Below are 13727 nucleotides of genomic sequence, written 5' to 3'. Positions count from 1 at the left end.
CTGCCTGCATTCCCTGGCTTGTGGCCCCTCTCTGTCTTCAAAGCCAGCAGCATAGCATCTTCAAGTGTCTCTTTCTCATCACATTTTCTTCATTCTAACTGACCCTCCTGACTCTCAAGGATCCCTTGTGATGACACTGGGCCCAGCTGGATAATCTCCCCATTACAATATCCTTATCACATCTGCAAAATCCCTTTTACCATGTAAGGTAAATCCTCATGAGTTTTGAGGATTAGGATGTGGACATCTTTGGGGACCATTTTATCTACCAATGGTATGAAGTCACACGACATTTTTCAGCCCAATTGTCTTGAGAATGGAAATGTGATCCAGTCCAGACTATACTAGTGATTCTGGAGCAGAGATCAGCAAGCTTCTTATATGAAAGGCCAGATAGTAAATATTTTAGGCTTCGCAGGCCATTCAGTCTGTCACAACTCTGCCATTATAACACAAAAGCAGGCATAGATAATACAGAAACAAGTGAGCATGTCTGTATTCTAATAAAACTTTATTTACAAAACAGCAGGCTAGATTTGGCCTTTGAGTTTATGCCTACTCCAGGTCCAACTAAAACAAAAGGATTCTGGTCGACCATTAACAATGAAGTCAATTATGCAGAAAAATTAAACCTCTTGATGAAGGAAAATGAAAAGCTAGCCAAAGTATAATTGCTTTACAGAGTTAAACTAATAAGTATATCAGCCAGGCAGATAATTATGAGACTAGGAGGTGTCTTTATGATGCCAAATGCAAATCCTGACAAAGGAGCCAGCAGGCAAGGGCATTAGCACCAAGCAAGGGGAGAGACATCTCTGTCTAGAGATATAACCTGTGGGCAGCTCAACAATTGCTACAGGAACAAGTGGCTATGGCTTAAACAGCAGATAAATGTCTCAAAGAATGCTGCTCCAAAAAAAGCTCATCATTCACAGTGGAAGCTTGGGGACAGGACAAAAAGATCTGAAATCAGTGATAGTGGTTATCAGGCAGAATAGCCAAGTGGCTGTCATGGCAAGGGCTGAGGTGACTGTCCGAGAGATTACCAGTATGGCAACTAAGGCCTTGATCGTTACAGTTGAAGAAAGGAGTTCCGTATTAGTCCATTTTTTCAAACTCAGTAAGAACCAAACTAGTCTTAAGTAATTTTTCTTCCTGAAACTCTTATTTTTTTGTGCTTGTTTTACCTAAAAGAGATACTGCCTACGTAAACTTTTCCCCTCTTTGTTCTACTTCTCCCTTAAGTGGTTGCTTTTTATACTGTAACAGCTAAATTCTACAGCATAACCAATTACTTGCATATGAAGTGAAAAGGAATACTATGAAATTGGAGTGCTTCTTACAGTTAATTTTTTTATGCATTTTTATAATCTTTTACTTGATATCTTCAAACAATATGAAGCTTTTTAAACAGTTTAGTGTCTAACCTATTTAGAAGACTAAATCCATGCTTACAGTTGAATATGGTATTTGCTAACTAAATCTAAGTTGCAGAAGTTTAGACGTTTAAATGTCAATGTTTGTATAATATTGTTTGATAATTTTTAAATAAAGTCATAGCCAATGTGCATTTATGATTAAATATATTCTCATCCTAGTACCTCAGTGGAACAAGTTTCTTCAGAGGGTGTTTTGAAAGGCGTTTATACAAATATTTGCATATTTGACCACTGGTAGCCATGGTGGATATATCTGAGAAAAACGATACAGGAAGCAGCAATACCTATGCCATCAGTACAGGTTAGATGTGATGAGAACCTGAAAGATGGCAAAAGTGATGGGGATAAAGAAAGAAAAGTGGAAGGGCCTCATGGCCGATGCGGTCTGGAAAAGGAAAAGTTAGGGGTGATGCCGAGGTTTTCATTTTGTAAGACTGAGTGGAAAACGATGTTTTACCACTTGAAATAGAAAGTACAAGGGGAAAAAAATCTCTCTTTTATTCTGATGAAGGGAGGAGAAGGGTATGTCAAATAAAGCAAGTTGAGTGTCAGAGGCCTAAAGGATATCCAGGCGATAACACCCACTGGCAGTTGAATATATGAATCTCTAAATTGGAGAAGAGGAAGGGACTAGAAATGAGAATCATGAGTAGAAGGTGAAACCACAAGAGTGCATGAAGTCACTTACGGAGAAAATACGGAGGAACATAGAGTGGGAGTCAAAAGCATAGGGACATCTTAATGCTTCAAGGACAGGTAAAAAAGGGGACCTCAGGTAGAGAAGTGGGAAAGAGCTAGAATGTTGTGAGTGAGTTATCTGGGGCCTGGGCCAACAAGATTTGAAGTAGTCGGAGTCATCACTGAAGTTTTGGGTCTGGGCTGGCTCCGGTTCCCACAACATTCACCAGGTGGCTTAATCATCACTATTGAGATATGGATGACCTTTCCCCTCTCTTCATCTGCATCATAGGAGTAGGTAGATCAAAAATCCTCATGATAGGAAAAGAAGAAATTGTTGGAGAAAACCAGGAAATTTGTTTCTGGTCCTGGTTCTGCCAGAAACACTCATGTTTTGACTTTGGATATCCTCTAACCTTTCTCGGATTGGTGCTTATCTGAAAAATAAGGGACTTGAACTGGATTGTCTCCAAGGGCTCTATCAGTTAGGTTAGTCAGGAGACAGAAACCATAGGTTATTTTAACAGGACAATGTAAAGAACTGCTAGGTAGGCACTGAAGAAAGAGCCAAGGGAAAACAAGGTTCAGAGAGCAGCCACCGCAAGAAGCAACCATCCCCGTGAGGGCTGCGGGGGAAGAAGGGGAGAGGTTGGCATCGCTAAGGCGGAAACGTGGACTTCTGAGAAGGGGTGCTGCACAGCTGGTGCTGGCGTCTCTGAGGGGCACAATGTCGCCGGTCCTGGGAATACTGGAAAAACTGCCAGCTGCAATCAGCACTGCTACTTGTATGAACCGCCACTGCAGAAAAACATGGTCAGAGTGATGCTGATGGGAACAGAGCAGCTAGGAGGAAACACTTCCCTTCCTCATTCCAGCCTTGAGGTTATTTATCCCCTTCCATTAGGAAGTTTAAATCTCTGAGCATCTCACTCATCAAACAGCTAAAATGGTAAATAAATAAAAATCGTTTATTATTGCATCACCGAAATGGACGTAAGGAATACATCGAACCAAAAATAACGTGACACCAAAAACTTGGACAATTCCATTTAGGACAGCTCAGGTTCAATGCAGGCCTCAAAGAATGTTCACAGATAAAATGCTAAGGAGAGTGAGTAGCTTACAAGGAAATAGAGCGCCACAGATAAAAAACAAAACAAAAACAAAAACAGCAAACACCTCTAATCGAAACCTCAATAGTAACCAGAGGAATATAAATTAAAACCTCACTGAGGTACCAGTTCATACTCATCAGATTGACAAAATGTTTTAAACTGGCATTGCCAGTTTGCTGTTACCTAGTATACGCATATGAACATGTGTATACTCCCCATTATAGCCTAAGAAAGTCTTGCATGTGTATCTCAGGAATTATATACCGGAATGTTTATAGCAGTATTGTTCATAATAGGAAAAAACAAAAACAACGGCCGTAGAAATAATCCTATTGCTGTCCAACATTTAAATGGTAAACTGGCGTACTCACACACGGCCATACTGCAGAGCAGTGAGAAGGAACAAACCTCACTGAGTGCATCAACATGGATGAGTCTCAAATGATATTGAACAAAAGTCATAGAAGAACACATGCAGTATGAGACAAGCCATTTACATAAGTTTTAAAAAGGTACACATTGTTTAAGGATATATATGAACTTGGTAAAACTAAAATGAAAAGCAAGGGGATAATCATCACAAAATTCAGAATAGTGGTTATTTCTGGGGGTTGGTAAGCAAGGATGTAGGATTGAAGTGGGATCGTTAGGGGTTCTGCTGTAGCTGGTAATATTCCTTTTTTTTTAACTTGGATGGAGGGTACATGGGTGTTCACTTATGATCTCTTAAAATGTACATTTACACACACTTCTCTATGTATGATATACGTCCCAAAAATAAAATTAAGGAATGATCCTTATAGTCTTTCTCTAAGCCATGGGACCTGCTTTCAGAACGTCGTGCTATTCGCATTTTCAATGCCAGCTTCTTTGGCCATGAAATAAAAGGGGCCAGGGTTTTTCAGCAGTTCTTCAGGGCTGCCGTACTCTACAATCTTCCCATGATCTAGAACCATTACCCTGAAATAAGAAAGAAGGAAATACAAGTCTTAGAAAGCAGCATCTCAGATTTTGGCACTTATAAGAATAACCAGAACTAAGTTGTGGTGCATTCATTCATACAAGGCTACAGAGCAGCGAGAACAGATGAACCACGTCAACGCGGATGAATTCCATACGTAATGTCGATCGAAAGAATCAAGTAGTAGGAGAATAGATGCAGTATGAGTCCATTTACATGAGCTTTTTTTTTTTTTTTTTTTTTAAAAGATACACATTGTTTAAGGGAGCCTATCCTCTCCAAACAGTTTCTAAGATTACTGATGTTACTCCGTTTTGAATGTAATCTGTCAGAGCTGGAAGGAACAGGAAGCTGTTTCCAGGAGCAGCAGGCGAGACCCAGTTTGGTTGGGGAGGTCTGTGGCCAGTATCTGCCACTCAGGTCTGGAGCCTCCACCTCCCCATACTTGGTTATTGTTCCACACAGACTTCCACTTTACTATCGAGATAATTAGTTCCCTTAACCCTGTTGGCTTCCATTAGCTTGATATACGTATAATTTGGGGCAAATTACTTGAAATCTCTCAGCCTGTTTCTTCATCAGTAAAATGATGGGTAAACCTTCTGCTGTAAGATATCACGTGGCTGATGTATTTAAGCTGCGTCTATCAAGCTCTGCTCCCGTCCCCACCCCCACACTCACTTGTTGCTGTCCATGATGGTATGTAGCCTGTGAGCAATGGTGATAGTTGTGCAGTGGGAGAACTCCTTTTGGATGGTCATCTGGATAAGACGATCTGTCTCGAGATCCACTGCAGCAGTGGCCTCATCCATGATCAGAATCTTGGATTTCCGAAGCAGAGCCCTGGCCAGGCACAGTAGCTGCCTCTGCCCTATGCTGCAGCCAATGGAAGAGACCAAGCATTAGCCCTAAGGACCAAGAAATAACCTGGGATTGGATGTGGGGACAGTCTTCATGTTCCAGGTCAGACTTCGGAAAACCCGCACTCCTAAATTCTCCCAGAATGCCTTAGCCTCTCTCACTAGCTACTCACTGTTACCATGGACAATGTTTTCCAAACTTTCCCAATTAGAAGACCCACCACAGGCACTTAATTTAAATATTCAAGTTTATGGGCCCCACTCTGCTCAATCAGAATGGGAAGAGCCATGGAACATGTATTTTCTAATAAGCACCCCAGGCAATTTTTATGTTTAACAAGTTTGGAAAAGACTAGCTCAGGACTGGTGCTTTGCATTTGGCTGCAGTGATATCCTAATACACCGACAATTCCAAAATGAGATGGATGCCCCAAGTTCATTTCAGCCATATTTGACCTGACATCATTAATAGAGTGATGCCACACGAGAATACCCCAGTGGCATTTCTCAGTAGCGTTGGCAAATCTATTTATTATTTTAATTAGCCTAGTCTCAAGGCTAATTACTGGTTAGAGGCCTTCTGCCTTGATTAGAGACGTAGCTAACTAATGAACATGATGTCTTGGTGTGAGATGCAATGTATGTAGAACTCCAATATGCTTGTAAAATGCAAATTGCTTTAATTTGCTAAAAGCTGGTTGGTAATGCAGGCTGGACCTCTTACTTAAATAAAGAAGCTCTGGGCAATGATGTAGAGGAAACACTCCAGAATTCGCTAATTGCTCCTTCTTGCTGTGGCCATTAGGGAGCATATTAAACAGAAGGTGGCTAGACTAAAAGTTCTGTAATTCTCTGTAACAAAATTTCTGCAGGAGATGAGAAGTCACCCAAGATAAACTTCCAGATTTTCTCTGTGAGAGGCAACTGCAGAGCTACTTCCTTAACTTGTAACAAACTTCTGCCTGGTTCAGCTGCGCTTCATACACCAGTTTGATGTGGAGGAAATACTCCAGTTCTGCTTAAACACCCGTTTGGCTCTTGGCTGGTTTCCTCTCCCACCTTCCCCTCCCCCTCCCTCGCCTTCTCCCTCTCCTCTCTTGCCCAAGCTGATTGAGCTCCAATCTCTGATCACTCACCAGAGAAATTTAAGTTTCAACACCCCAAACCAGGTCTGAAATCAAGGCACTGTGTAATTCCATTTAAGTGTCTCCCAGCATGGACAGAGAAAGATAGTGTGATTTTTTTGTTGTTGTTCCTACAAACCGGAAGTGTCAAGCCCCGCACACCTGCATCCCATCACATCCTGCCATCCTGCCAGGGCTTCCACATGGCCCCGCATGTCTGTAGCATTTACTACACAGCATTTATTCTCAAAAGGTCTGTCTTCATCACGCTGTAAATGCTGGGAGGTCAGGAGTTGTGTCTGTGTCATCTCCCTCTCTATCTCAGTGCCTGAATATAGTAGGTGCCCAATGCTTATTTGCTGACTGAATGTTTAATAGCATTTTTCATAGGTCTAAAGACCCATTAAGTCCTGCTAGTTCTTAGATTTGTTGCTGAGGGGAAACAAACTTGGTGGTCTTCTTTCTATACCAAGGCTTACAAGTGTTCCCTGGGGCTATACAACGAAGTCACCTGTGCCCCTGATTCAGCTGGTCTGGGGGGCCGCCTGGACACTGAAATTCTTTTTTAAGTTTTCCCGAGTGATTCTAGCATACAGCTTAGTTAAGAATCAACGCTCTAGATGGTGTTTCTCAAACCGTAATATACATTAAAATCACCTGGGAATCTTACTAAAATGTGGATTCAAGTCAAGAACCTGAGCTTCTGCATTTATAACAAGCTCCCAGGGGAAGCCAGAGCTGCTGGTCCAGAGCTACTGAGCTTCCCTTCTTTTCTGAGTTTCACTTGCTAATGGTCCATGCCTTGCCTACCACTCTGAAGGTACCCAGGACTGGAGCAAGAACTACCTCAGAGCAGTGGGCTTTGGCTGAGGTCTGAACTTCAGTGTGTGGAAGGAAAAACCCAATTGTCATAGGGAAAATGCCAGGTCAACTTATAAGCCGACAGGGAAGCACATACTGAAGACCAGAAGTGTGAAGTCCACATTCATAGAAAAGCTTTGGAAAGGTAAAAAGAACTGGGAAGCCAAGAGAGTCTCTGGGCTGGTTAAAGGTGTTCCAAGTGCCCATGGACCTCGGACACCACATCCCCATCACCTGAGACCAGTGCTGCTCAAACTGGGATTCCCATAGCAACACTCGGGATCCTTTAGAACTCCTACATCCAGCCTACACCTCATACCAATGAAATCAGACTCCCTAGGGTCAGACCAGGCATTGGGATTGTTTTCATCCTTATTGCAGTGAGCAGCTAAGTGAAAAACCTCCACAATGGCAGGATCTGTAAGCTTACTTTGTGTAATGTCTTATGAACGCATATGTACTAACAAAGGTTTTCAAGAGCTCTGATGTGTTCACATCTATTCTATCAGATCATCTTCACAATGGGTTCACATGACACATTGGGAATTAGACCTGGAGAGTGAAAACTCTATGATGCCAGGTACCACCTAGCACAAGAAACAAAGGCTCCTCTCACTGCCTGTGGGGGAGGTGGGTTATGAAGCGTTACCTAAGGTTGTCGCCAGCCTCTGTCACTTCATGAGACAACCCAAGTTGCAGGTTGGCCACAAAGGATTTGAGGTGAGCCAGCTCTAGGGCCTTCCATATCTCTTCGTCTGAGTAGTTGTTGAAAGGGTCCAGATTCATCCTCAGGCTTCCAGAGAACAGGATAGGATCCTGCAAGTCAAAGGACAAGGGGGTCACTGGGCTAATGACAGAGAAAGGACTAGCCGTACTTTGTGGTCAGGAGAAAGAGAATAGGACTGGCCCGCGAGGGAAAGCTGGTTAGTGGTTAAGCTTTTGTAGTTTCCCCTCTGAAGGTTTAGAGTGGCTGCCAGCTGGGGGAGCTAAGCACAGGATTAAGAGGAGTCTTTGTTTTGGGGGATTTTGTTTGTTTGTTTTGTCTTGTTTTTCATTCTGAGATTTATTTATGGATTTCCAAATTTGTCTTAGCATCTCTTACTAGGGAAGAAAAATGTCCCAAACTCCCAAAAGAAAACACATGGTGTGGATGCGGAGGGATCAAGGGTGGTATAGTCACAGGAGAAGAATTTATTATGCCTTTGAGGAAGCTGGAGAAACGGGTGCATCAAACTGAGCGAACACCAGACAAACCAGAACCACCCGCAGAGACGTGGCAGCAGTGAGCAGAGGAGGAATGGTTCTAATGAAGCTCCAGGTACCACCGAGAAGCCTCCAGGTCAGTCCTTATTTGGTGGGGTCCAAAAAAGCCCCGTGGAAGCCTTTCTTGCTGATGCACTAAGCATTCGCCTTGTTGGCAGAAACCTGCAGCAAATTTCCTCCCCTATCTTTTAACCATGTCAAATGGGGGAATGTAAAGCTTAATGGTTTCAAGCTTCAGCAACCAAACTGCTAATGCTGGTTGCAAAGGTCTTGTGAACTGTGATGGGCTACAGAAATGCTAAATAATCATCTGCTCTATTTGACTTCCATTGTGTTGCTGCCACCCACTGGTTAGATACTGGCAGCCACACAAGTATATCCCCCAAAATGCAAAACTTTTTTTGTGAGTTTGAAAACAATGTGTTGTAGGAAGCTAGCTTAGGCATCCTGGGTAGGCTGCAGAAATGAGACTGCTAATTGAATCTACGTCAAGAAGAAGATGCACATGTTTTTCTGCAGAACGAGCTGTCCCCTGCTGTGTGTGACAGAGAAAGTTCTAGAGCTCACCTGAGGGATGATGGTCAGTTTCTCTCGGAGGTCATGGAGCCCAATGGAAGCAATATCTACCCCATCGATGGTGATCTGGCCACCCGCAGCCTCTAGGATTCTGAAGAGGCTGTTTGTCAGGGATGACTTCCCAGCTCCTGTCCTGCCCACCACACCGATCTGTAAAAAATTCCTTTGCAGGTTAGTTCACCATGTGATTCTTGGTGAGCAAAAATTGAGCCTGGGGCAGTCATAATCACAGGTGGTAAGAGACAGGGATTGGCTGCTACATCTCTAAAATGTTAAACTGATTTTGTTTTTTTGGGAGGCGGGGGGAGGCAGATGTCAGAAAATGACTGCCTTCTCATCCCACCTCCTAAATTGTTGCTTGCTGAGAATGACAGCTACTGTTGGAAATGGACACGTTAGCAGCTGTTATAATTATTATTGGAAATTATAGATTAAAAAAAAAAATCTTTGTTTAGAAGTGTGGAGAGATGAAGGACCGGGCCTGCCGTCAACTGAGAAGCAGATCCTGTCATGGACCTCTGCAACCTTATCCAGACATTTTCTGGTCCTACATCAGACCCTAAGTCCTCATAGAACAAGAACATCGTAGGAGGGTGCAGGACTTTGCAGACCAGAAGGAGAACTAAGCCCTTCTCTCTGCAGGGAGAATCTCCACACTTGTGTTCTCACCAGTTCCTTCCCCAGGCCAGGTGCTTCCTGACTTCTTCTCTAGAAGCCTTGGTTCTTACAGAAAATGAGCCTGAGGTCAGCCACTGGAGAAGCAATGCCTGCAGGGAGGCACGGAAGGGCTGAACAAAAAAGCCCTTCCAGCCCCAGTGAGTCTGTTTGATCCCATGTCGATATCCTGCCCTCTGATGGTGGTGGTGTGTCTCTATACCTTCTCTGGAGAGGAAGTGCCCTGACTCACTCCATCTGAATGATGAAGACCCAAAAAAAGTTCAGCTGCTCACTACCTCTGTCCAACAGTCCTCTGATCACAAGGACTTACATTCAGGACCTTCTTCAGTTCTACCTACCTTCTCCATGCTCCTGATGTCACAAGTGATCCCTTTCAGTACCAGATCCAGCTCTGGTCGGTACCGTACTTCGTAGTTTCTAAACTGGATCTCCCCTTTGCTGGGCCAACCTACTGGAGGTCTCTTATCAGTCACCCAGGGTGCCTGTCAAGGAGACAGGGAGAAGTGCTTTACGGAGAGTCGATTCGCTGAACAGTCCGCATGGGACTCACGTCGCAGAGCAGAAGGGTAGCAGTGTCCCAGCTACCTGTGGGCATCTGCACTGAATGGATTGAAATACACTGGGACTTTCAGAGGTTCCTACCTTATTCAATTAAAGAAACCCCATCCCACGAGGTTGTCCCGTGGATTTGCAGAATAGAGCCACCATTTAACCCAGTGTATTCCAAGGCCTGACCTCCCCCAAACTGTTTCCTATTCTAAGTTTCAAGAAGTTGGGCCCTTTGAGCTAGAGCGAGGGACTTTAGGATCACCTTTATATTCCCACATGTGCTCTCTAGACAAGGTGAAGATTTTCTCTCAAAGGAGTCATCTCTCTCTCTCTCTCTCTCTCTCTCTCTCTCTCTCTCTCTCTCTCTCTCTCTCTCTTTCTCCCTCCCTCTCTCCCTCTCCTTCTCCGCACCTCCTCCCTTGTCCCTGAGTTCTTCTAATTCCCCCTTACCTCATTTTCCACATTTATGTACTCATTTATTCGTTCAACAGCCACAATGTTGGTCTCAATTTCTGATGTCAACCTCACTAGCCAGCTCAGGCTTTGTGTGATCTACAGAAAAACCAGAAGATTAAAGATCATCCCAGGCTCATAAACCAATGCAACTAGTCAAACCACAAGGTCAATCCAGTGCCTACTTTGTACTTGGCACTATGCTGAACTCTACAAGAGAGCAAGGAAAGTGTAAGTGACAATCTTCACTAACTTGGGGGAGAAAATGAGACCAGTGCATCAAATGCCTGGAGGACAGCCAAGTGCTCAACTGTGTCGTGGTCACATGAAAAGCAACATGAGCTTGGGGTGGCTTGGGGCTAAGGCTGGGGTTGGAGAGGCTGGAAGTTGGTGGAGTGGGACTAGACCTTTCCTGACTTTAAGCCTACTGTTTCTTTGTGGAAAGGGTGGTGGGCGGCATTCTACAAATGGGGAAAGCATAAGAAAAGATCCAAGGTAGGAAAAAGCCTTCCAAAAAGCTGCCTCTTCTCTCTGCTCTTAATTAACAGCTCAATTGAGAACTCAGCCCTTAAGGTGGACATCCACATAAACTCTTGTCCTCCTTTACCCCAATAAACTGCAGGGGCCTTCCTGCCATTACAAAGATGTATCTAACCACCAGTCAGAGGGTAGTCATGATCCTGGCTTGTCTAGAGTCCGGGACATCTGTGGATTACTCATACACAAGCTTTTTTCAAGCAAAGAGTCAAAACAGGGAGCTTTTGGCGAGCAAATGCTGCTTAGAGAGAAGGACAGCACAGGACTGTGGGGACTAAGAGTAACCACTGTGTGTAGTTTGAACCACGTGGAATTGTTGATATTTGGATGTTTTTGTTTGGGTTCAGTCTAATAGTTCTCTCTTTGCCCTATCTGCCCTGTCCAGGTTAATAAGCCTAAAAATGGAGCGATAAAAGGTCAGTGACATAAGGAACTGAGTGACTCTGGTGAACAACAGAGTTATTTTGGGTGCTCAACATGATCACCTTGGCCTTTATTAACTCTTACTGTAGACAGCACCGTATGGAGTGTGCTGGTGGCTATGCAAACCTCTAATATTTTAGTTTAAAAAGATACCATGAAAGATGGCCAAATGGCTTATTAAATGAGTATCATTTATGGAACATTTACTGTAGTGCCAGCCACTGTCTTAGGTGCTAAGAAGTAATGTTTAACATTTATTCCCTCGTCATGCTGGGAGTTTTATTGGACTCTATATTCTTTACTAGAATTAGCTCTAATTATTCTGTGATCTAAGAAAAACAAACATAGGAAAAGTTATTTGTTCAAAAGACTTTATGGTTACTATTATATTATGGAAAAGAAACTAATTTGTTCTTTGTTTGGACTAGAATCAAGCAGAGAGGCAGGGAACTATTAGATGGAATCATAATAAATTGGTTTCTTAACTTCCAAGGGCAACAAAATTTATGTCTATTTTTCCTGACGACACTGGTACCTATTTAGAAAGGGTAAGGAGCATGTCCATGGATTACAGTTAGAGACAGAGCCAGGGTTTAAAGCTTAGTCTTCTCTAGTGCCTCGGATCTAGAAAAGAATCAAGAACATGGTATACTCTATGCTCAATTTAAGAATAAGTTCATTGATTTATCCAAATTCCCAACCATCAGACTCACACTGAGTGCATTGGACAGAACAAAGCCCACCATGTCCCCACTTAGGGTATCTCTATAAATAACCATCATCAAGGAAGCAAAGAAGACAACCAGGTTCCCGACCAGGTCCAGACGAATTGCAAGCCACCTACAGGGCAACAGAACCAGAGAGAGAGGTGTCACTGAGAGTTATCCTCTTCCTTACCTTACCCAGCAACCTACGTGTTTATAGAACATTCGCAGAGGGCTTGAGTTGGTAGGGTATTCTTAGCAGGTGTCTCAATTTGACTATACTATGTGTTCTTAAAGTGTTTTAAGTTGCATTTTAAAAATAAATTGCATTTTAGAGATATCAGAGGCATTTACTGAACTAAGGAAATCTGTGGTTCGATGTCTCCCAAACTTGCCAAATCATAAGAATTATCTGGGGCGATTGTTTAAATACACAAATTCACACACACACACACACACACACACACACACACACACACACACACACAAAATATCTGGACTCTTTCTCGGGATTTTGACTCAGGGAGCTTAGACTAGGGTTCAGAAACCTGCATTTTTAACAAACGTGCCAAGAGATTTCTCTCTATTAGGCAAGGGGAAATAATGGCATAGAGAATCTATATGTAAAGTTAGAAAATAAACACCACAGCAAGGTTCAATGTATCTTGTCTGGTTTCATGATTTTAAAATGGTAGAGAAGAAGATGGAGGTGGAGGGAAGTTAGGTGCAAGCTGATCGCAGAGAGATGGGTTTGTAGAGAACTGAATGAGATATGGATAGACATAGTTATAAACATAAATAAAATGTATTTAAATAAATTTGTACCAATAATTCTAGCATGTGCACAAATAAATATGATACATATTTAAAATGGGGGATCCAATAGGTTAATGACTTATATGCCTGTTTCTTTCTTGCAAAGTACCTAAGAAATAGAATATCTTTACAATCAGATTTCTGACCTCTGCATGTTCCAAATAATACTGAGTATCATTAGTTTGCCCTTACTACCTCAAGATAATATGGAAGCTAGTTAAGAATTCCCACTTCCTCTATAAGACCTTTCTCCTTCAAGGATACACCACTTCTTGCCAGGGTCTGATGATGCTAGAGAAATGAAGAATGCTCACTCTTCTCAGGGATTCTCCTCACAGGATGTGAGCTTTCCATTTCTGTCACCATTGGCTTTACCTGAAAATTCCCAATTGTCCTCCCTCCAACCCCTGCTTTGTTTGCTAACCTACAAAGTGTTGTCCTGCCTACGGAGAATCTTATACCTATTGTCAGGGAAGCAAACAGAGAATGTCCAGTTCACCCAACCTGTTACAAAATGCTCACAGATGTCATTTGACTTTCACCATAAGCCTGTGAGATAGGTTATGGTCTAGCCATTATAAAAACAAAGAAAATGAGATTCTCCTTAGAGAGGTGACGGCAATTTACCTAGCTTGGTACATGGCAGAACAGGCACAGGGTTCCAGTTTCTGACTCCAAAGCATACGCTTT

General features: G+C 42.9%; 1 protein-coding gene across 1 annotated transcript in view; it reads right to left on the bottom strand.

Annotated features, from left to right (window-relative positions):
* Positions 1 to 3067: 3067 nt before the first annotated feature.
* ABCC2 (ATP binding cassette subfamily C member 2) overlaps positions 3068 to 13727 on the bottom strand; it is a 57372-nt gene continuing 46712 nt past the window's right edge. Inside the window, exons 27-33 of the mRNA XM_011378827.2 lie at positions 12231 to 12357; positions 10555 to 10656; positions 9894 to 10037; positions 8869 to 9027; positions 7688 to 7854; positions 4875 to 5069; positions 3068 to 4192 (exon numbers count right to left, since the gene is read on the bottom strand). Coding sequence (XP_011377129.1) covers positions 4063 to 4192; positions 4875 to 5069; positions 7688 to 7854; positions 8869 to 9027; positions 9894 to 10037; positions 10555 to 10656; positions 12231 to 12357 — 1024 coding nt within the window. The 3' untranslated portion in view covers positions 3068 to 4062. The remainder of the gene's footprint in view (positions 4193 to 4874; positions 5070 to 7687; positions 7855 to 8868; positions 9028 to 9893; positions 10038 to 10554; positions 10657 to 12230; positions 12358 to 13727) is intronic.

Source organism: Pteropus vampyrus, unplaced genomic scaffold (genome assembly GCF_000151845.1).
Source record: "Pteropus vampyrus isolate Shadow unplaced genomic scaffold, Pvam_2.0 Scaffold348, whole genome shotgun sequence".
Lineage (NCBI taxonomy): Eukaryota > Metazoa > Chordata > Mammalia > Chiroptera > Pteropodidae > Pteropus > Pteropus vampyrus.
This window is presented reverse-complemented; position numbering and strand designations above follow the sequence as displayed.